Below are 22,966 nucleotides of genomic sequence, written 5' to 3'. Positions count from 1 at the left end.
ATTGATGGTGATTCAAATGACGTCAATTTTGACGACGCCGAAATGTTTGACATGATGAATGACATTTCTGATGGTATGGCGCCTAATGAAGGATTCGATGGAGCGCCAAATAATGAACATTTATTAAATGACGAGAATGACACACAAGAAAGGACACTAGGTGTGAAATTACCGGTGAATATTAATGACGAAGGCGATCATTCTGATGATTTGGCGCCAAATGATGATTTTGAAAATGAAGAGTAATTACGGTTGTTACTCTTAAATTTACAAAAACGAAAAACGTTGACCAAAAATATGATATTGAACAGTAAAATGTTCATATTGCCGTGGCTACACTATTAAAAGTGAACCAGAGCTCAAATAAAAACCCCAACAGTGAAACTTGAAAATGTGGATGGGTACACGTTTTATAAAAACATCCAAAACTTTTGAGACCTTCGGATGCGCTTATGAGTTTTAAGCCTAAAAATGTTAATAATATGTTCCTATTTTGACCATTATATATGGTATTTTTGTCAATTTTTCTAAAGAATCGGGTGTTATACTTTAAGTGTCGTCTCGCGAAAATTAGTACATGCGAAAATTTATCCACTTAAGGTAGATTCCTAAAAGCCCTAAAATGTTCTTAATATTTTGTCCATCAAAGCCTTATGTTCTTATATAGTTTATTCTTATAAAAAAACGTGTAAAGCAGTACAAAGATTAGCAGTAATATTGAACAAGAATAAAGTGACATAAAACAATATTCAATAGGAAGGCTTTTTGTATATATTTGTCTAAAAACAGTTTAGATATATATTTTACATAAAAATAAAATTATTTTAAATGACTAATCGTTTCGTAAAAAAAAAACTATTTTACACATACTGTACTTTCTTACAAAAAAAGCTCCTTCTGTGAAAGAAAAAGCTGGCATCATAATTGTGCATAGTATTATGATACAAAGTATCGTAATCGGGAAACTTAGGAGTCCGACGCAAAAGTAAAACAATTTAAGAATAAAAAAACTGAAAAAATGAAACCAACCTAACCTAAAACGTTGGCAAAATGTTTCTACCCTAAAAAAACAAACAAAAACTAACAATAATTTGGAAAGGAAATATTTACAAATTTAAAATCCTTGAAATATTTTAAAAATAAATATTAAAAAATGAAGTAAAAGGCGGGCGTTGGCGTTCGTTATTCCATATTTAAACTATGGATCGTACCTGCAATAGCTGTTCGGAATATGAAGGAATAGATAGTGTCTGCTAATGGTGCTTTTGAATTTAATAAAACATTCATAACGACGTCCATCCAGGGTCCATGAACAACACTTATAAGACGAAGTTTGGTAAGTACTAGAGTTAAACAAAACCACAAGCCTTATCGTTCGTCAAAGAATGCATCGTATCTAAGATTCGTTGGAGGTAACACCCTGATATTTTTGACAACACTCTTTGAAGAAATCAATGATGCGTTGAATCACCTTGAAACCAGCCTCGTTCGTTGCTCCCTATCGAATAAAATCATGAAACTGATTAATCGTATCCATTTAAAGAAGAGTGTGAGGTTTTTTTCTGTTTTTTTTTCTCAACAGATTTGTGAAAATAGATTAACCCTTGTATCCTTGTATCCTAAACGAATATTTATCTTTTAAATAGTTAGACACCCCTTCTCACACCCTTCCCACTGGAAAAATTAGCCAAAATATCGTCCCCGGGGAAAATTTATCCTCCAATTTTTGTCCCCACTTATAATAATTAAATAAACCAATCCTCACTGCAAAATATTTACTATTTTTTTTCATTTCCACTGAGTTTTCTGACTTGAAAACAAAAGAATTGAAATCCCCATTCATAAAAAATATCTCATCGAATTTCAGTCCGTTATTTTTATCCCCACTGCTTGAAAAAAATGCTACCGGGTCTGTGAGAAGGGGTGTAGTTAGGGGAATCGACGTGTATTCATCATAGACCGTTCTGTGAAATAGAAAATATTTCATTAATCCAAAATTGAAGAAGAAAAATCAAGACAAAAAAATGAAGAATTTTTTAACGGTTTCAAAAATCAAGTTTAAATTTTTTGATTAAATTGATCGGATTTTTCTTAGATAAAAAGTGACATCCTCAAAAAATGACTAATATTACCCAAATTACCGATCACTCTCGCAAAACGACCAAAACAACATAAAAACAAACTTACAGTCATTTTCATGAAGGCGAGAATTTTCTCCAACGAAGTTTGCATCGGTAAGAAATCACCGTTCGGTAATAGAGCGTGGATTGAGTCTTGATTTTCCTGAAAGTAAAAAATAAATTCACCTAAATTTTTTCGATGGAATTCACACAGTGAAGACGGTGAATCATTTTCGACAGTGCTTCCTTTTTTCGAAAAAGAGATGTATGTACGTATGATGTTTTCTGTTACTACCTACTTACTACCTGTTCGGTTAGCGTTAGGAATTGAAGGTCTTGGTGTCATTAGTTGTTCAAGGCTGTCTGCAGTATAGTTTTTAGAACTAGAGTCATTAGGCCGGTTGGCGGACGGTTTGGTGCGGACAAATTTCTTTGGATAAAACTTATTATTTTGTGGCTTAGTTTGATGTTTTTCATATGTCGGAACCGAAAAGGATCCTGTTCAAATGATTACATCGAAAAGTCGATATTTCTCTCAGCTGTTGGCGGACACTCGACTAGTTTGCGGACGATTTTTAGAAAGATAAAATCAAAATCAATTTTGGCTCAGTGGTAAAATATTCAGCTGATAAAAGATAGAGGACTCTATTAGTTATTCAAAACTAGTATTTGCTTTCACCATGAACATATAAACGACTGGACGTCTATCTTCCATTGTGTCTTTGAAGCGAGCTTCGATGCCGCCTGTATTTCAAAATTGGTATAAAAAAATCCGACAATATTCCGTCAGAATTTCATTTCTTGGAATTACTTAGGTAAAATGATTTATAAAGCTTGAACATTAATCGTAATTCACAAAAGAATTATTCTAAATTTTGCAACATATTTTATCAACATTTTTCAACGCAGAAATGCAGAATTTCGACTGCGTGCTTACTTTTGAATCACTTTTGTCACTCCAATAATTATTTTTATAACATGAAAAAAATAGTAAACCAAAATTGAGGGCCCATGTCACAAGAATATCATAATTCGAATCCCATACTCTCTAAAATTATTCCATACTTTTGAGTCCAAAGTTTAACAAACTGACGATAATTTTGCATAACAATTCTTTGTCATGATAGAGATAGACTGGAGTCGTTTATAATGCGTGTAATACTAATTATACCAATACTAATAATAATAATAATAACAATAAAACGGGATTTAGTTTGTATAAACGACTGGAAGAATCCGGTGTTCCAGCCTTATAGATACAGGGGCTAGCTACGCAGAAACTTGCGTAGCGAGAAAACAATTTATCAAGCAACAACAAACTCTCAAAACGAAATCAACTCAAATAAAAAACTTTCAATACACAAATCCACACATACTTTTTTTTCTCAAGAATTATTTTGAGCAGGAAAAAATTATAATTGCAATATTGACACTTTTCTTTTGTTTGGAGTTAGTGCACAAAGGTTTCTAGACGACTAAAATTGTTCCATTCATTACTTTTTGCTTTATTTCTACTATGTATAAATTAGTCGTCTAGCTTGCTAGACTATGATAGAGATAAAATACTTGAGAAGAGTAGAACAACAGAAACTTTTGTCAAGGTTTTGAAGTTGTTAGCAAGGGATTCCCATGAGGTACACCATCAAAATTTATTGTTTCATTTGATGATTTTAACGAGGCGGCAACGAAGCTAGCTGTGTTATCTTCAAAAATACAAAGGAAATGGATGTCCAGTCGTTTATATGTTCATGCTTTCACTCAAGAATCGTTGTTTTATCTGAATACAGGTTTAAAAAAAGTAGCCTAAGAATTTTGTATTTTTTTTCTCTGGGTTCAAAGTCCACCAACTAACTACCATAGAAAGAAAGCCATTTAGAGAGTAACGATTCATGGCGTGGTATTCGACTAAAGAGAGAAGCTAACCCTCCGATATCATCGGACCGGACCCTATCCCAGGATAGTTTCCTACCCCTATATAGGGAAATCACAGCGCTTACCAGACACTGTTCGTGCTCGCGACACATCAGAGCCGTGACATTAAAGAAAACATAAAAAAGACTCACTTTATTTCGTTCGGCTAAGAGACCAATCAAAAGTGCTGAGTAAGCAGCCACGTGACTGTCTTCCATATGCTGGTGCGCTTTCTCCAACGCTGAAAAGATAATGCAATAAACAGTTACAACAAGGTTTATTTTACTATCCAACGCCCGTACCAAAACAAGAACCCTTGATCGATCAGTGCGCGTAAGATTTCCGCAGAAACCTTACCAGACGAGTGCAAATATCTTCTGCATTCAAAAGAAAACAATGACGAGTCTAAAGTTAATTAAGTTAAAGGTTGGTTGGTAAAAATAGTAAAATTTTATTTAGGCATAATTATATGGTCCCTTGTGTTATAGCCTCAAACACCCTAAGGTGGAGCAAAAGAGGAATCAAAGAAATTCTTACTATTTTTGATGTCCTCTTTTTCTTTCTTGTTCAATTGAATAGCTGATTCTTCTGGCTTCTTCTCCCCAGAAGTTGATGCTTTCTCTTCCTCCTTTGTTTCTCCGTCTGAAAAGATAACAAACGAAGAGTCAAGAACGGATGATGCAAGGCGTAAGCGCCCTAAGGTAGGGGCGGTTCGATTCTCTGCTCTTTTCAACTCTTTCTATTTAGTTCATAGATAGCTGAGCCGACCGACCGTAAAAATAAAAGTTCTGGACGAATGAGCTTTTCACGGACAATACAGATTTTCCATCTATGTAACAGATTGATAACCTTAAAAAATCAATTCGTTAAATATTAAATAACAAGAACAAATAAATGCCGGTTTATTGGCCCAGCGCTAGCGAGTGGGCCTTTAATGAGAGTCTCACTATTTTTTTGTCCGTGTTTCCTTCTGTCTGTCCATTTTGGTAGAAACGGCGCTTAATACCAGTAACACACTTTTTGCCGTCTGGACAGCGAAAAGCTTGCTAAAGTCGGGTACTGGCTAAAAAAAGATATATTTTCTGATTTCGCGCTCCTTAAACAACAAATGTTTTCAAAACAAAACAAGATGGCGGTCGAAGCGAGGAAATTGATTCGTGTTGATTCATACTTTCTTGAACATTTTCTTTGCTTTAAAGACTTTCAAACCAAAGAAACTTTTTAGTGATTTTTCTTTGTAAACCTTTTTCAACATTCTGTCAAATCTTACAGTCTTATAGTTTTTGCTCAAGTTTTCATAAATCTTTAGGGGTGAAAATTCTACCTTAAATCACTGTCATTTTTAGTTTCTTGTTTTCAAAAAGACTTTATTTTTAGGAAATAATGGCTTCTAATATAGAAATAAATAAACTGATATGTGTAAATTTAAATAAGACACAATGTTGCTTCTGAATCTGTCGCTGTTAAACAATGGTCAGTACAATGACAGTGGGACGTGGCATGATTTTCAAACTCGACAACGTACTCGGCACAGAATCATTTCAAATAAACTGATTCTGGAATTTGTTAATGGACACTAAAATGGAGTTAATCTGTAAATTGGAACAAGATTAAAACTTTTTCCATGATGAAAAATGGTTATTTCTGGATCTGTCTCGTTTAACGATTGGTGGCTTGATTTTTCAAACACGACACAGAATTATTTCAAATATATACCGATTAAATGGAATATGGCAATGGAGACTAAAATGCAGCTCATGTGTAAATTTAAACAGGATTGGAACTTTTTCCTTGATGCTACGTGTGAAAATGATTGTTTCTAGACATGGCATGAACCCCCCCCCCAGCCGCAGGGGGGGGGGGTTACAACCAAAATCTTCCTGGAAAAGGCTGGGGGCTGGATTTGTTTTTAATTTCAGGGGCTACCTATGATCTCTTAGGGTATCTAACTTTAATGCAGTAAGGTCTGGGGGCTTGGGAACTATATTTTATCTTGCTTTCATCTAACTATCATTATTCTTTTTAATTGTAAAAATATACAATTTTTTCATTTCTTGACAAGTCACAGGGGGTACCAATCACAGGGGGTACCTACTAACGTCTGTTGTTTGGGGGTACCTAAAATTCAGGGGGTACCTATTTTCTTAGGGGGTACCTAAACCCCTGGTCCATGCCATGCTAGATCTGTCTCGTTTAACGAATTGGTGGTTTGATTTTTCAAACTCGCGACACAGAATTATTTCAAATACCGATTATTAATGGAATATGGCAATGGAGACTAAAATGCAGCTCATGTGTAAATTTGAACAAGATTGGAACTTTTTCCATGATGCTACGTGTGAAAATGGTTGTTTCTGGATCTGTTTCGTTTAACGAATTGGTGGCTTGATTTTTCAAACTCGACACATAATTATTTTCAAGTCGAATTGACCTTGATGGAGGAAAGAGGGAGAAGATGAACAAAGACAATACAACGAAGAAGCTCAATAAATCGATGTTTTTACATTTTTTGATGTTGTTTCTTATGGAAGTTGAATTTAATGATATTTTGAATTTGATTGTTTACCTTCGGGTAGAAAATTTTGAGCTTTCAACATTCAATTCATTTTTGATTGACTACATTATGTTTCGTTTATTTTTTCACTTCCCTGTTCTAAGAAATGAAGAAAGGGAGAATTATCCTTGTCGACTTATTTTTCATTGTGTTTAGCTTACGCAGTAAAATTTTAAATCCTTTGGCCATCCCTTTCCTGTGGGAAATTTGAAATCTTGTTAAACATTTGTTGGAATTTTTAGAAATTCCGAAATTCGCGAAAATCGCGCGCGAAAATTTCGCTTTTGCTGGGCCTTCACGCCTAACGGGCTTCTTGTTACTCTAAGTGTAGGAATTGCCAATGAATAAGATTTGTTGAAAACACGTCGTGTCACATTGATTTGTCGCATTTCATGTGACGTGGATTTTAATCCGTGAAACACGAGTTGCGAGTTGGTTCAGCAGGTGAGTTACGAGTTACGAGTTAGGAAAAATATAAATGCGAGTTGCGAATAACATACCCTTCGTTTCACCCTCCTCCTTCATTATTGTGTCTTTATCACTTTCCTCCACAGTGTCATCAAACTTGTCTCCACACACAAGGGCGTCCTCACCGTCGTGGTAATGCATTTCTGCGTCTTTCTCGTCTGATGGAAGAACAAAGAGTTTGAATAGACTATGAAAGACAACCATTCCTTATCTTCACAAGTAAGGCACAGTGAGAAGTAAGAAAAAAAAGAGCTTAATTTCAATTTGCGCAAGAAATGAAAATAAGGGTTATTTTACGGGGTTATTAACCACTCTGTACACTCGAATTGAATCGACCAAAACATGAAAAATATCATTTCAGATTTAGAGGAAACAAACTTTGAAGGTTTTGTTTTTAAATAAGAGTGATATCGTTTGCTTACTCATCAATTTAAATTTCCAAGCTTTTTTACATTGGATTGAGACGGATTTAGAGCAAGATTGGTCAGAGGAAAAGAAGATCATTATTTGCTTATATCAGCATAACATAACAATAGGCAGACACTGTCCTGGTATGAAATAAATATGTGTCTGATATGAAACGGGAACACTTATGTAAAAAATAAAACCTTCAAGTGTTCGATTAGGAAAAATCATGCTGAATATCTTAAAAATGAAAAGATCAGTTAGCGACCAAAGTTATCCTGTGTCTTTTTGGTCTTTTTATTTCTCTAGTTAAGCCATCGTGTGTTTTTTTTTAATTAAAGTAAAACTATTTTTTGACTAGTCGGGGATTAAGCGCTAAAGAAAAATTAATAATACACTTTTTTTATAAGAATATCTTCTATAAGGATATCAGGGTGAAAATTGGCCAAATCGTAAGAATACTCTAAGAATACCCTCTAGGGTGAAATTCGCAGATTTTGATAAGAATACAGTCATTCTGCATTTGGTTAACAATAAAAAAGTTTTTTGCTAGATTTAATTTTAAACTTGAGGCAGAAATATAAATTCATCTCCCAATGCACACTCAAAGTCTCAGCTCTCATTCTCAATTTTTGGCACTTTCTTGAGGATACTTGGCCCTCATCCAAAGTACGCTATTCTTATAACTCTTATAAAAAAAAGGGTGTAATGTCGAACGTGCTAACCACACTGGCTCAATTCAGTATCTTTTAAGTTTCTTGCAGGCCCAATTGTAAAATTGATGCTAAAAAGTTGCAGCCAAATTGACTTCACAAGTGTGGAATAGCAATCACCTTGTTCTTTTTCAAGTCTCTCCAATTCTTCCATAAGATCACCGTCTTTGGATGCTTCGTTTCTGACCAAGAATAACCTGGATAAAGACGAAACAAGCGATACTTTTATGGACCTACCTGGTTATCAAACTAATCAGTGAACATTGAAACAATGAAACACATAAGACATAACTGGTCAAAATACAAAAAAATAAAGAAAATGAAAGCATATCTATTGAGAGAAACTATCAACACTATTGAAAAAGATTTTTGAAAAAGTTTACAGAAAACTCAAATCATTACCCTCCACCGTGACATTTTCATCGTAAAAAAACTAATAAAAATAATAATAATAATATGGCTAAGAACATTAATGTATTCTTATTAAAAGTGGTTCTTATAGATAAAAATGCGATTTTTGAGCCAAAAAAATTTTTTTGCAAAAATCTGCTTGAGCCATCCTTTAACTATGATTGTACCCTACTTTCATGCTAAAAATCAGAAAAAATTAATGATCCAATTTTTCACAAAGTCCAAAAAAACCGTTTTTAAGCCGTTTTTTGGCCCAAATTTGCCCAAGAAATTTTTTTTTCGAAAATCGGGCTCCGTCACATTCGAGGGTTTATGGTCATGCACCTTTGTGCCAAAAATCAGAAAAAACTAATGAGCCAATCTCAAGAAAAGCTGGTAACTAACACACTAACTAACTAACTAACGAACGAACGAACATGGGTTAATTTATAGGACCTCCACCCCACCGGGGTAGGTCCAAAAAGAAGTTAGCTTACAAGCTATAGGTAGAGTAAGTCTTAAGCACAAAATAATGTTGGACGGCTTCGCCAGGTTTCACCCTGCCAGCCTTTAAGACAAAGTTCAGTCAGTCAAGAACTTATTTTAAAAACGGTATTTCACTTCAAAGTAAATACAAATCCGCTCATCCGAAGATTTCAACAAGCAAACAAGGAGATGGAATGAAATGCTGATAAACTCGTGCAAAAGGAATGTTGAAAGTCTTCTTAATACCGGTCGCACAACAAAAAGGTTCTCTCTTTTAAGCGAATATTCCCGAGTTTTGTGGATTTTAAAAGAATTAATCTTTTCTAAATCGAATTCCCTTTTTGGGGCGCACCCGGTAAAAAGTTATTGCCATCGAAGGATAATCTTTTAATCGTATAAAAACTATATATTAGGTCTTCAAACTTTTTTTATCAAACATTTTCCTACCTTGTTAGCGATTCTACCGGAGACACCTCATCATCGATGGAGCTTGAGTTTTCACTTTCGTAACAAGCTGGTCCAAACGCTGTGTTCAAAATTTCTATGTTTTGTTTACTGTGCTCCGTTAGGTTGATGAGCAAGCCGAGGGCCTGAAAAAAGGGCGAAAAATATATCGATCTTTCAAAACTCTATCCAGGATTTTTTCATCGATCTCTGAATCAAGCTTCTTCCATTATATTAGGGAGAATTCCATTAAGGTCAAATGATAACTTTAAGGTGACCGACATATCGCATCAATTGCGTGGTTTCATTGGTCGATAAAAATTGGGATTGACTATTGAATTTGAAAGGAGTTTGAGAAAATAGTGTGTTTCAGTTTTTTTCAGTTCAGTAAAACTGATCATGATGGTGCTCCACATACCAGAATTCGAAACTAAATTGAAGGCCGTAATTCTTTCTAAGAACCTTGGATAAAACCACCACTAGACACTTACAACAACAATAAAATCGAAAGTTTTGTTTTCGGCGAGAAATTGCGGCATGTAGAGAACGCATCTCATGAAACAATTCAAAGCATCTTCTTGTTTGCAAATCTTCACACTGCCCGTTTCTAGAAGAATTAGATTTAACTTTACAAAGTGGAGTTACGATGTTTTAATAATTCGATAACCCAAACAATATAATATGAAGTTATATAGAGGGCTTATTGTCTAAAATGATTTGCTAAAAAGAGTTCTAAAGTCTCAAAGTATGTGGACACTTCAGATTTTTAACAATTTCTGAGCACGCACTTATGCTATTTTAAAAAGGTATACACCGTTGGAAAGATATTTTACAGAGAGATATAGATTAAAGGCTTTATTTTACAGAAATGGATATGAAGTGCTCACCATTTTCATGGGACAGATTCGTCAAGAATCGAAGGATGGCAAATAGGCAACTTTGACACGTCGTATCGAAATCTTCGCTCAAATCTACTTTTGTTGTGATGAAGGTGATGATCCTAGAAAATAAAGTTATGATACAGGGAGTTCCACGAAATCATTCTTTCATACTAAAGCGACGTTCTACTACGAAAAGCGAAGAACCAGCAAGTGTGATTGTTGAGATTTTCTGTTATTTTCTGTAATTATTTTTACTGTCGAACGTGCTAGCCGCACTGGCTCAACTTCAGTATTTTCTAAATTACTTGTAGGCCCAATTGTAAACATCAACATAACATTTTTGATATAAGAAATGCTTTAGCTTCGTTTTGGACTGAACCTTGTGACCACGCCCTTAAAATGAAAATTCTAGCTCAACTGAAGTTGAGAATTAGAAAATGGCTTATACCTGACCAAACTTGAAATCAGAAGGCCTTCTCTGTATAATGCCAAATGCTCTTGGTTTTTACTGCATCGAAAGGTAATCTAAATATGAAAATGTTTAAAAATTAGATATTCTAGTAGCTGTTCAGGTGGAATTTCTTTTTAAATAAATGGCTGACAAGCCACATTACTAGCTCAATATCTTGTAGCACGTGGCTTTTGTCTGTATCAGCTTTGGTTGTTTGTACACTAGTTTGATTGAGTGAAAGACACCATAACCCAACGCTATTGACTAAATTTTCAGTAAGGACTGAATTAGTCAGGTTGCTGCACCTCAAAAATTTCAAGTTTAGTTAACCTCACTGCGAAGAATCTAATTTGATGCACATTTTATTCTTCCTACTTTACTTAAATCATTTCCCTTTACTGGACATTCTAATTCTACCTTTATCCAAAGTTACAGATAAAAGTTTTACACCAAATACTCTAAAGTGTTGTCAGTGAACTTTCTGACGCCATGTTGTCTTCCCTCTTTGCTTTTGTAATAGAATAGAATGTAAACATTAAAACGTTCGAATTCTTAGACGGGGGTAAAAAATCACACAAACACACCTTTGATACTTACTACACGCACTTAAAACTCAAAAAGCGCTTTGATATTAATTCTTGATCAAAAGAATTGGATTTCATCAGAATACGATTTAGAAATTATTATAAATAAAACATTTTCATTCGTTCGTTCGTTCGTTCGTTCGTTCGTTCGTTCGTTCGTTCGTTCGTTCGTTCGTTCGTTCGTTCGTTCGTTCGTTCGTTCGTTCGTTCGTTCGTTCGTTCGTTCGTTCGTTCGTTCGTTCGTTCGTTCGTTCGTTCGTTCGTTCGTCCGTCCGTCCGTCCGTCCGTCCGTCCGTCCGTCCGTTCGTTCGTTCGTTCGTCCGTCCGTCCGTCCGTCCGTCCGTCCGTCCGTCCGTCCGTCCGTCCGTCCGTCTGTTACCAGCTTTTCTCAGGATTGGCTCATTAGTTTTTTTTTGATTTTTGGCACAATGATGCAAAATGGTAATGCCCAAAATGTGACGGAGCCCGATTTTCGAAAAAAAATCATTTCCGGCCGAAAAAGCCGGAAATATGCCGGAAATACTGTTTTTTTGGCATTTTCTCGAGATTTTATCATTAGTTTTTTCTGATTTTTTGCACAAAGATGCGTATTAACAATGCCCAAAGATGGCTGAGTTCGATTTTTGAGAAAAATTTTTTTCCGGCGGAAAATGCCTGAAATATGCCTGAAATCGCCGTTTTCTCGGTTTTCATTGGGCTTTTTCCTTTTAAATGGTTGTTTTTTCATTCAAAAACATTATTAATAGCAATGCCCACCATCAAGCATGTTTCAATTTTCAATAAAATTGAATTTTAAGCCGGAACTATTTAAAAATCTCCGGAACAACCTATTTTCGCTGGAAAGACAGTATTTCTTGAATTTCTCGAGCTGTACTTTATATTTTTTTATGAAATTATTCACACTGATGCAAAATGACAATACCTAAAATGTGACGGAGCTCGATTTTCGAAAAACATTTTTTTTCGGCCGAAAATGCCGGAAATAGCCGGAAAAACCGGTTTTTTGACATTTCGTCGAATTTTCATTTTTTGTTTTTTCTGATTTTTTGCAGAGAGATGCGTATTCGCAATGCTCAAAACATGGCCGAGTTCGATTTTTGAGAAAAATTTCTTCTGGTGGAAAATGCCGGAAATCGTCGTTTTTGCAGATTTTCATTGGATTTTTTCCTTATATTTCCAATTTTTTTCACACAAAAACATTATTGATAACAATGCTCACCATCAAGCATGATTCAATTGCCAATAAAACTGATTTTTGCGACCACAACTTTCTATTTATTTTTTCCTTATAACCCTTTCCTCTCCCCCCATCAACAATCAATGATGAATTTTTTGCGTTATGCATTTTTGCTAAACGCTATATTTTCTGACTGATTTTTTTCATTTTTCTCCTCGCATTGCTATCTAACTTTTATCATCAGGTAGGTCCATTCAGCATCTAGCTTGTTTCGTATTGATATATTCTGATGGGAGGTCGTCAGTAGTCCGACACTTTCTAGTCCGACAGTAAAAAAAACATATAGAACGAAATATGAATCGCCGAAGAGGAGACACATCTTTTATAATCAACCATGTGCTTATAAAAATCCAAAGTTCCGACTTTAAGGTTGGGCCCCTAAACCCGACTTTTCTTAAATTTTGGGAAGCTTATTATTAGGATTAGGCTTTCAAGAGTCATGAAATTGGATTTAGCTATTTTTACGACCCTTCTTTTGACTTGAGGGGGGGCAACCCTTATAGCATAATTCTGAACATGCAAAAAGGGACGGCCCTAAGTGACTAAATTTTGACCAGGTGACTAAAATTTTAGGGCCGACTAATAATTAAGGTCGACTAAGTTTTGGTCGATAAGGTAATCAAATTAAAATTGACGTGTCCTTTGTTAGTAACGCGGCAAAAGTTCATGGGAAAAATGCAGTTTTACAAGTGTATGCAGGCAAAAAGTTGTTCGTAGACCAAATTTCGTAATCGAATGATCGAAATTTATCGGACAGAAATCTAGCAGTCATCGCACTTTAACCCGATCAAAGTAAATTTGTCCCCGAAACTCATTATTTAACAAAAACAATTCAGGCTTTTAGAATCATGGCATGTGGTATCCTAGAAGATAAAAGAACACATCCGGGGTGTTCTAGGGTTGCAAGGCGACGGGGGTGTGCCAGCCGACTTTTGACCCTCGGACCCTTAGCGGGACTTAAAGGGAGGGGAAAAATTTACCAAATTTTGATCATTTTAGAGGCAAGAAGTTGAAATTTTCCTATTTTCCCGACCCATAGTGGGGCTAAAATTTGAGTTTGTGATTTTTGCAACCATTAATGGGAGTTTGCAAGTCCAAGGCACGCACCCATACCCTCCATTTGCCCCCCCCCCCCCGAGAAAAATCGTCTCTCAAAGGGTCACTTTTTTACCGATTTATCGAAGTCCGATATGCCATGAGTGAAATCTCTCTAAGGGTGACTTTTTCGCAAAAGTTTAGCGTTTCTAAGGTCAGAGGACCGGTCCGGTCCGTAAATACCCTGAAAGTCTCAGGGGCCATTCGTTTCAAAAAACGACCGTACGAGCGGCCCAAAATAAGGGCTTCAAATCCTGACCCTTACAGTACAGAGAAAATTTAGGCAGATTTGAGTAAATTTGGGTGACACATCGACCCTTGCGGGACAATTTCTTGAATATTTTTTTACCATTTTAAGGTAAAAAATGGTCTGAATTTGAATCAGAGAGCGATTTTTTTTCGACCCTTACAATGCACTTAAAAAGAAAGCTTGGAAAAGGAACCCTTAAGGGCCGCACTTACGGTATGTCGTTTTCCTTGAATGCTCCCCCGGGCTGAGAAAGTCATGATAAAGTATCTATCTTAAGCCCAAATGGAAGGAATGATACTGATAACAAAATAAAAAGAAAAGGGCTTTTTAGTGAAAATTCCTTCCCTTTGATTAATCAGCTAAATTGCCGTACCATAAATAAACACTCTTGACTTCCAAGTATAACGTCTAAGGTCTAAGCTATTCAAGAACATCGAATAATCATTCTGTTATTCTGTAAGCAAAAATTAACTATGACGACATATTGGTCACTTTCTGCATTAATAACTCTTTTTCACTTGATTTTCACCCTATGATATAAACCTTTTTTGAAATCTACATCAAATTTCCGATCCAACGATGTATAATATGACCATATTTGTGGAGGTTCAAATTTCACCTTAGCTTGACCGCCCTGATGACGTCACAAAATCTTAAAAAGGCCTGGAAACGAGTAAAGGAGGTGGATAGAAAATGGCCAGTAAAACTTTTCTGAACCCTTTGATGTTATATAACAAGTTCCAAAATATTTTAGATTCTTCGCACTAAGATTTCCAAAAAAGTGGTCCAGCAACCTGACTAAATAGCTTATAAATGCATTAGATCTGGCAGTGTAAAATCCGTTATGCTTGGTTCTTGCTTTTTACACCCAAAGCTTGCGAAACACAAAATGAGTCCTTATATAAACGTAACCAACATGCAAAACTTACATCACACAGAAGAAGAAGACATCTTTCAGTCTGTTTGAAATGTTTGATCAATTCTTCACGCTTCTGCATACAACGACTTGACGAGTAAACTAACAATGAAGAATAAATTGAAATTACTGTTGAGACTTTCCTTGAAAAGAAACATGGGTAGGTGTACGATTTCTGGTCTAGGGGTACGAAAAATTATGAGACTAGAATGAAATTTTATTATATCCCTGTGTGTGTGTTTACCACCTAGGGATAACTTATTAAGATGTCCAATTCTGAATTCCACCCCAGTGAATTCTTTTCTGGGAAAGCCCGTTGAGGAAGATTCAAGCATAGAAACATGTAATGTTAAAAAACTGGTTATATTCGTCTCATAATTCTCTAAAACTAATATCAAGGCCGTTTAATTCTTTCCATACCGTTGGAATTTAGCTTCAGTGAGTGGTTCCATTATTTAGAAATATGAAAAGATTAATAAAATAAATTATTGATTACTTTCATCACAGATATGATCCAGTCCACCAAGGATTCGAATGTCTTCTTTAAACCATTCGCCAGTCTTTTGTGAGGTCAGTGATAGTAAGGTTTCGCGTGCTAGGATGCCTGACTGAATTTGGAAAATATAGAAAGATGATTTAATCCTGGTAGATTTATAATTCTCCGAGATTTCATTAGTCTTTTAAACTGTTTGATGAATCGATCAAAATTATTGCTAAACAAGATCATATTGGAGAAAAAGGAATGATAACGCTATTGAAAATTAACCAAGTGTTTGCTATTATTTTTCAACATTCGAAAATTGCCTAAAATTGTAAATTGGGTAAATATTCTTTTGAAAGTACAGAAACGATCTCTCAAATAGTAATCCCTTTAAGGGAAATTCGTTCCTTGGTAGGCTTTGACACCCTCTGCCGTTTAAAAAAGGGAAACTCACGGTAACGTTGAGTGAATCGATTACAGAATCGTCATATTTTTCGAAAAGATCTCTGAAAACAGAATTGAAAAAAACTTCTGATTAAATTGTCAATAGCATACTATTGATCAGGATGATACGATTGACTTTCATTAATCAATATGCAGAGCTATTCAATTTCAAAAACATTTCTTCTTCAGTAAATTTATTAGAAAATTATAAAATCAAATTTCAAATAACTTATTGCAATTTTGGATATTTATCAAACAATAAGTTCCACTTACTTGACTTTGTTGTTGATTTTCTCTGAAGTCTTTTGCCCTGATGGTTGTGTCGAAGGTGCTTTTGTCAATATATTTAGAACAAATGCTAAAAAGATATCAAAAAAAATTAAATTGATTAATAGTTTGGTACTTTTAAGCTAGGTCAATACATTATTCTTTAATAGAGGTGTTGGTCATTCTTTTTTAGCTCATCTGAAAGATTAGATTTCGTCCATTTGAAAGTTTGCGAAGTGCAGAAAAGGAGAACCCGTAGGTTCTGTTCTCAAATACAGAAGTTGTCTAGGTAGGAGAGGGGTATCACACTTTTCCCTGGATTCCTCTATCTATCTAACAGAGATGTGTCAAGTACCACTTTAGGTCTTTAGTTTCTCAACCTTGCGCACAACCGTAGCTAGATGCTAAATCTGATATTCCGATCGCGGAATAGCGGGCACCCACGTGTTGAAACTCTAAAGGGGCGGGCCAATTTCCCATTGCAGAAGAAATGAGGAATTCGATATGTTCAACTGCACTCACGCGTAACCCCAAAAATATTTCAGTTGGACGCGACAATCCCTTGAAAGCAGGGCTGTGGTGCATGCATCCCGCAGAAAATCTGTGATGTGGTCTGGCATAGCTCCGTCGTCCATTCCTTTCGGAAGTTGAAATTTTTTTTGTGTCCGATAATAATTTCTACATCGGGTGCCAGATTACTGGACGATGTACCTTTCCATGGCTTCGTCTATTGACCATGATCAAAATTGTAAAAAACGCTCATTCTTCAATAAAATAAATCAACCAAAGCATGTAAAAACATACCAATCATTTTCTTTGAGAAGCCAGTCTTCTGGCGATCCTTGGAGATGATGTACATGATACTTGATGTGCACAGAGATAAGAGCTTTAAAGAAAAAAATACAGGGATACAATACGGGTCAGCCATTCAACATAGAATATAATTTCGACGAAAATTTCTGCCTCAGAGTTTGCAGTTTTACTTTGTTTAGAACAGGTCAATTGAGTCAAAAGTTGGTCAAAATTGGTCAAAAGTCATTATCAAAGTAATCTATTGGGAAATTTAAAATGTCCCTTATTTTGGAAAAAATCGATAAAGTACTTTAATGTACGAGAGGAAAAAATATCCTGAAAATTATTTGCCCATGAAATTTAGAATAAGATTTTCGAACGTTTTATTTAAAAAACATACGAGTCCTGTAGTTGACAAAATATGGCGGGAGAGTCAGCTCTGGACACACGATTTAATCAAGAGGTTAGAGATCATTAGACAAACCTCATCGGTATGTGCGTCTTGTAATAAGCTGAATATTGAATCGAACACTCCATGAGCTTTCATGTGCATTCGGAACTCAGGTGACAAACATTTTGAAGCAAGGTTCAAAGCACTTAAACAACGTGTCGATGTGTTCTGCGATGATTTCAAACCGTCCAGCAAGTATTCCAAATCATCTTTAAACTGAAGAGAATCCGAAGGATTCAAGTATCAAGATTATTGATAGAAGTTAACTATAGAATAAAATACGCTATTTACATTTAGTAAAGGATGTACTCGTGACAATACTGACCCGGTAAGGCGGGATGCTAGCCAAGGGAATCTGTGCGCGGGACAAGCAGGTTCGATAATTAACCTAAGCTAATAAATTATCTCTAATTAGCGAGAGAATCCGAAGAATCAAGTTAATACGAACTGATTGTATCCTTTAATTTAAATAAAATATAATATTAAGAACAGTTGGTAGTCATTGAAAATCTTCCGAGAGTCATCTTTGAAGTATTTTAGTAAATTCAAATTGGGAAATTCTATTGATCGAAACGTAAAATTTCGAAAGCTTTCATCTTTGAAACCAATTTTAGTAGTGATAAGGATTTCTGTACGTAGCCTTACCAGTTGTGTTTCACCATGTTCCAAACATTGGTATGCATGCTTTGTATCTCGAACAACAGTATACAACTGGAAAGTAAAGAAATATATTGGAATAATACTTTGACAGGCTTAACCATAATGATTGACGAGACGAACGCTCAAGATTGATCAACTGGCAGGTCGGGCCCTGTAATTGTTTATAAAATTTATAAACTGAAGAAAAAAACGTCTTGGATGAAGTTTGTTCACCATCAAACATTTGATCTGATATTTTCGGCAAGATGAAAGACTCTTAACATTCGAAAGTTAAACGTTTTTAGTTTTTCATCCAACATTTCATCCAACACTGAAACATAATGTTGGATGAAATGTTGGCCTGGTTTGCCCTGACCTTAAGCTGAAATCAATCAGGCCGATTATTAATTGAAAATGAACAGTGGGAATGGAGATAAAATAGCAGTTTAAATTAATCTTCGAAAACCTTCTCATACCTCTTTCTCGTCTTTTCGGACACGGAAAGCAGATGAACCGGACTGTCCGAAAATGTTGGTCATGTGTAAAAAAGAAGATTTCTCAAGTTCACCATTTTCTTCATTCTCATTATCATATTCTTGTGAGGAGATTTCTTCTTGGTCGTTCGGTGCCATTGTGATGTCTGTCGGCTGAAAAAAACAATTCAAACAATTTTGTGAGAATACAAAGCTGAAAAAGCTGTGTTAACGGAGGAATTTGATGGACTTTCATATGTAACGAGATTTAAAAATAACCTTAAACCTTTATTGATACGTTGTGCAATTTTGACCAAAAAACTTTAATTTTAAAGGAGTGTCTTTAAAAAGCTCCTTCTACAAAAAGAAGTCATTTTCAAATATACACGCTCTTTTTTAATAAGTGCAATTTTTTAAGAACACGAAGCTGAAAATTGGCCTAAACTGAAGAATAAATTAAGAACAATTTGAGCATCGGCTCTAGCGAATAAGAATAAGCTAAAGAAGACCAAGAATTAATAAATTTTTGGAACATTTTTTTATATTGCAAAGATTTCAAAAAATTAAGAACATGCCAGCCTGAGCTAAAATTTACTGGTTGTTATAATTGTGTAAATGAAACCAATAATCTTACCAATGCTGAGAAACGTCTATACTTTCGAAAATTGGGGTTCAATGACTTGAAAGGACTCTACAAATAAATGGAACAAATTTTAACATGATAGATTCTTTCAACAGAGGATTGTTTGAGTTTCAAGATGCATTTCAAACATAGGTTTATGATTTGAAACTATAAAAAAGTAGCAAAATTAAATAACAAGCTAGTTTGACCTTATTGACAGTGTCCAAAGTCATTCGATCTTCAATACATATCAAAAGCTTGATTTTAGACGGACAATTAAATTGCTCTTGGTCCCCATGTAAAAGAACCATCGAAAAGGAATTACCAAAGACAAGAATAAACAAACCTTAACCAGCTTCTTTTCTTTATCAACCTCTCCACCCCGAATGACTTCTGAATTTTGACCAGATTTCTCAGGTGTACTTGGTGTTACTCCATCACTTTTCTTCATTTGGTCTTTCTTCTTGCGGTCAACCTCAACTGCAGCCAGATCATTACCAAAATCATCATCATCATCATTGAAAATGACATTTTTTTTGGATTCGGCAAAAATGTTTTTCGGTTTATCATAATAAGCGAAAACTGATTTGGTTTTCTTCACTGGCTCTTCCTCTTCTCCCTCAACAGATTCAAGGTCTTCTGTATTGTCGTTAGATTCAATGTTATTTTCCTCTGCTTCTTGACTTTCAGAAACAGTAGACTCCTCTTGGGTATCCTCACTAGACATTGTAATGACATCTTCAGGTTCTTCCTGTTCATTTGAATCCTCTTCACAACTATCTCCAGTGATATCAACACCCTTCTTATCTTCATCTCCTTTCGGAAAGATTTCCTCACTTTCACCTGACATTTCAATATCAGGCTCTGTTAATTCTTGACTAGCCTGCTGGCTAACTTTGGCAGATTTCTTTGCTCGTTTTGATGGTGGTTCTTGGCTGGCTTCACTTTCCGTTTGTGGAATTTTCCGGGCTGGACGCCCCCTGCCACGTTTAGGTTTAGTATCATTCTCTTTTTCAACCAGAATCTTTTCTTTGACAGGAGAAGTTATTTTTTTCTTAGGTCTGCCTGCTTTAGGTTTGACAGGTACCTTTTCCAATGTTATTTTTTTGGTTTTAGAATCAATTTTTTCTGTTTTAGTTTTTGGTGTAACCTTCTTAGCAGAACTAACTTTAACTTTCTTGGACATGATTTTCACAGGTGATTTCTTAGCTTTTACTGGCGATTTTTTGGTTTCTTTTGATGATTTCTTGGCTGGTGAATTGTTTGCTTTTGTTGGAGATTTTTTGGTAGCAGCTTTTGCTGATATAGTAGGATCCTTTGTAGCCGTAGTAGTCTTAGTAGGTGATTTTGCTGATTTCTTTACAGGTTTTGCAGACTTTGAAGGTGCTTTATTAGATACAACAGAGGATTTCGATGTCGTGGGAGACTTTTTAGAAGTGTTGCTTGGTGGGGACTTCTTGTTTGTTCTTGGTTTTGTCTCTTTAGCCTTTGTATTATTTTTTTTGGGACTTTGAAGTTTAGCTTGCAAGGCAGCTAACGAGCCTTTCTTTGGAGATTTCGTTGCTTGGTCTTGTTTAGTTGTCCTTTTTGACGGAGATTTTGTAGGTGATTTTTTAGGGCTACTCAATTCAGCTTTGAGTGCAGCCAGTGTTCCTTTTTTAAACCCTTTCAAATCTGTTTTTCCTGTTTTCTTTTTGTTTTCTTTTAAATCAGAAACATTGATAGTCTGACTTTCTTCGGGTAAAGCTTTTCCTGATAACAATGGGTTCTTTTTAGATGCGCTACGTGGAGACTGTGCTACTTTGAGATTCTTTTTAGGACTAACATTGATGCCATTTTCTTTGAAATCAAAACAATCAGCATCCATGTCATTGAAACTGAATGGGTCATCATCTTCATTCTCTTTACGTTTTGTTGGCTCTTTGAAAGGGGATTTCTTGAAAGGACTGACGGAAATACTGGTCCAGATCCCTTTGCTCTTTGGAAGACTGACTTTACCAGCTTTGGGGGATTTGGCTATTTCTTTCCAGCCATCATTATCCGATTTCTTTTGACCTCCATATGTGTATGCCTTGCGTTTTGTAGCGTTGACTTTTGGCATGGTTGATACTATGTTGTCTTTTTTTATATTCAGATAGTTAACAGTTTTTATTTATAAAGGGTCTAAAAAAAAGAAAAATGTTTCTAACATTGGGATTATGCAGTTACTAAAAGACATCAGCAGTAAGTAAATGCTTTTTAGAGGCCAAAAATTCTATACCCCAACCTTTGCAGTTACTATGTACCTGTAGTGTGGTCGTGTTACAAAAATACAGGCTGTTTGTAGGAAAAAAATATGATCTAGCTGAAACTTTCTCCAGACCTTCTCTATAGGATGCTTATACCTCAGGAAAAATTCCCCTAAAATCCCACTGGTGGAACATCCCTTTTTTAGGACATTTCTATTTTCCCCAGGCAAAATCCTAAGGGCGAAATTTTTTGAAAATTTCAAACTTATTTCCAGACAATATCATGTATACCATTCGAAAGCTCTCGAAAAACTATACAGAAGACTTTTAAACGGTTATAGCTGATTTCCTTACCTAACTCGAGATATTTCATGCGCAAGTTCCACTTTTCGCCACACTTTGGTCAAAATTGACCATAAACAAAACGCGTCTTCTGCGTGAATTATCTTGAGTTAGGTAATGAAATCGGCTATACCCGTTTAAAAGTCTTCTATATAGTCTTTCGAGAGCTTTCGAATGGTATACTTGATAATGTCTGAAAATGAGTTTGAAATTTTCAAAAAATTTCGCCCTTAGGGTTTTGCCTGGGGAAAAAGGAAATGTTCCAAAAAAGGGATGTTCCACCAGTGGGATTTTAGGGGAATTTTTCCTGAGGCATAACCATCCTATAGAGAAGGTCTGGAGAAAGTTTCAGCTAGATCATATTGTTTTCCCGTAAATTATGCTAAACGACCCCACTACTGTAATAACTGCTTTTAAGTTGAAATTTTGTATATGCTCCCCCTTGCAAGCCTTTTCCCCATAAAATTGGTCGTAATTAAAAATAATTTTTGAAATTCTGACCAAATCAGTAATTTTTTTTCATTTTAAAGCTTTCAAGACAATGATCCCAATCAAAAATAAACCCCTGTTTTGTGACATTTTTATTGTCAGCCACTAAATTGACCATAACTTGGGAAAAATATGTGGTTTACACTTAGCATCGCTTTGATGGTTACGAAGTTGAGGAAATTATCTACCCATTGCATAAAGAGCGAATTTTTGTGACTTACTTAATTAAAGGCAGGGGAGTTACAAGCAAATGAAGTGTGGGCAAAAAATGTGGCTTACTGGTCATGTGGCTAACCCTACCAAGAAATTTTAAGGCTGAGTTCTCAATAATGGAAACAGTCAGAAATATACTTTCTTTTCAGCATTGCCAGCAAAGGGCTAAATTTTTCATTAGCTGCACTGATTTGTGGCTTATAGTTTGTTAAATGGGCAAAAATGTGGCTTACACAAGGGAAATATAGGTGAATAGGTGAATATAGGTGAATAGGTGAAATATAGGTGAAATTTTATGTCTCACATTTTTTGTAAGTTTTTGGCACTCAATCATTAAAGTATAACATTACAGTATTTACACACACCTACTGGGTGTAAAAATTATAAAAATTTGGTAACTAAAAAGTCACATTAAAAATTATCGAAAAGTAAAAAAGCCGTAAAAAAGTACATTTGACAGCTAGAAACATAGTGTCCTTCAGGGTCTCTCCCCCCCCCCATACCTAGAATGAAAATTTTCCACCCCCCCCCTCATTTTTCCCCACCCTGCCTCCAAAAATTTCTATGTCCCCCCCTCAAGCATAACAAGTGATACTTTGATGGACCTACCTGGATTATGC

The 22,966-nt window shown here is 35.4% G+C and overlaps 1 protein-coding gene across 1 annotated transcript; it reads right to left on the bottom strand.

Annotated features, from left to right (window-relative positions):
* Positions 1 to 748: 748 nt before the first annotated feature.
* On the bottom strand, positions 749 to 21,239 carry LOC136805114 (wings apart-like protein homolog). The gene is made up of 20 exons (XM_067061677.1): positions 19,421 to 21,239; positions 19,087 to 19,143; positions 18,456 to 18,626; positions 17,986 to 18,051; positions 17,374 to 17,556; positions 16,902 to 16,983; positions 16,104 to 16,188; positions 15,841 to 15,892; positions 15,402 to 15,513; positions 14,919 to 15,007; positions 10,821 to 10,897; positions 10,379 to 10,491; positions 9,983 to 10,098; positions 9,495 to 9,637; positions 8,292 to 8,368; positions 7,086 to 7,211; positions 4,569 to 4,673; positions 4,184 to 4,272; positions 2,188 to 2,283; positions 749 to 1,498 (listed from the first exon to the last, which is right to left on the bottom strand). The coding sequence occupies exons 1-20, from the start codon at positions 21,173 to 21,175 to the stop codon at positions 1,397 to 1,399; spliced, it is 3,696 nt and encodes a 1,231-aa protein (XP_066917778.1). The 5' UTR covers positions 21,176 to 21,239; the 3' UTR covers positions 749 to 1,396.
* Between the last annotated feature and the right edge of the window lie 1,727 nt (positions 21,240 to 22,966).

Source organism: Clytia hemisphaerica, unplaced genomic scaffold (genome assembly GCF_902728285.1).
Source record: "Clytia hemisphaerica strain Z4C2 unplaced genomic scaffold, Clytia hemisphaerica genome assembly, whole genome shotgun sequence".
In the NCBI taxonomy this organism is placed as follows: domain Eukaryota; kingdom Metazoa; phylum Cnidaria; class Hydrozoa; order Leptothecata; family Clytiidae; genus Clytia; species Clytia hemisphaerica.
This window is presented reverse-complemented; position numbering and strand designations above follow the sequence as displayed.

Coding starts and splice junctions, on each gene's coding strand:
- LOC136805114 (XM_067061677.1), bottom strand. CDS start 21,175: ATGCCAAAAGTCAACGCTACAAAACGCAAGGCATACACATATGGAGGT. Junction 10,492..10,820: donor CTGATTTCAAGTTTGGTCAG/GTATAAGCCATT, acceptor TTTATTTTCTAG/GATCATCACCTTCATCACAA. Junction 2,284..4,183: donor TCTTAGCCGAACGAAATAAA/GTGAGTCTTTTT, acceptor TTTTACTTTCAG/GAAAATCAAGACTCAATCCA.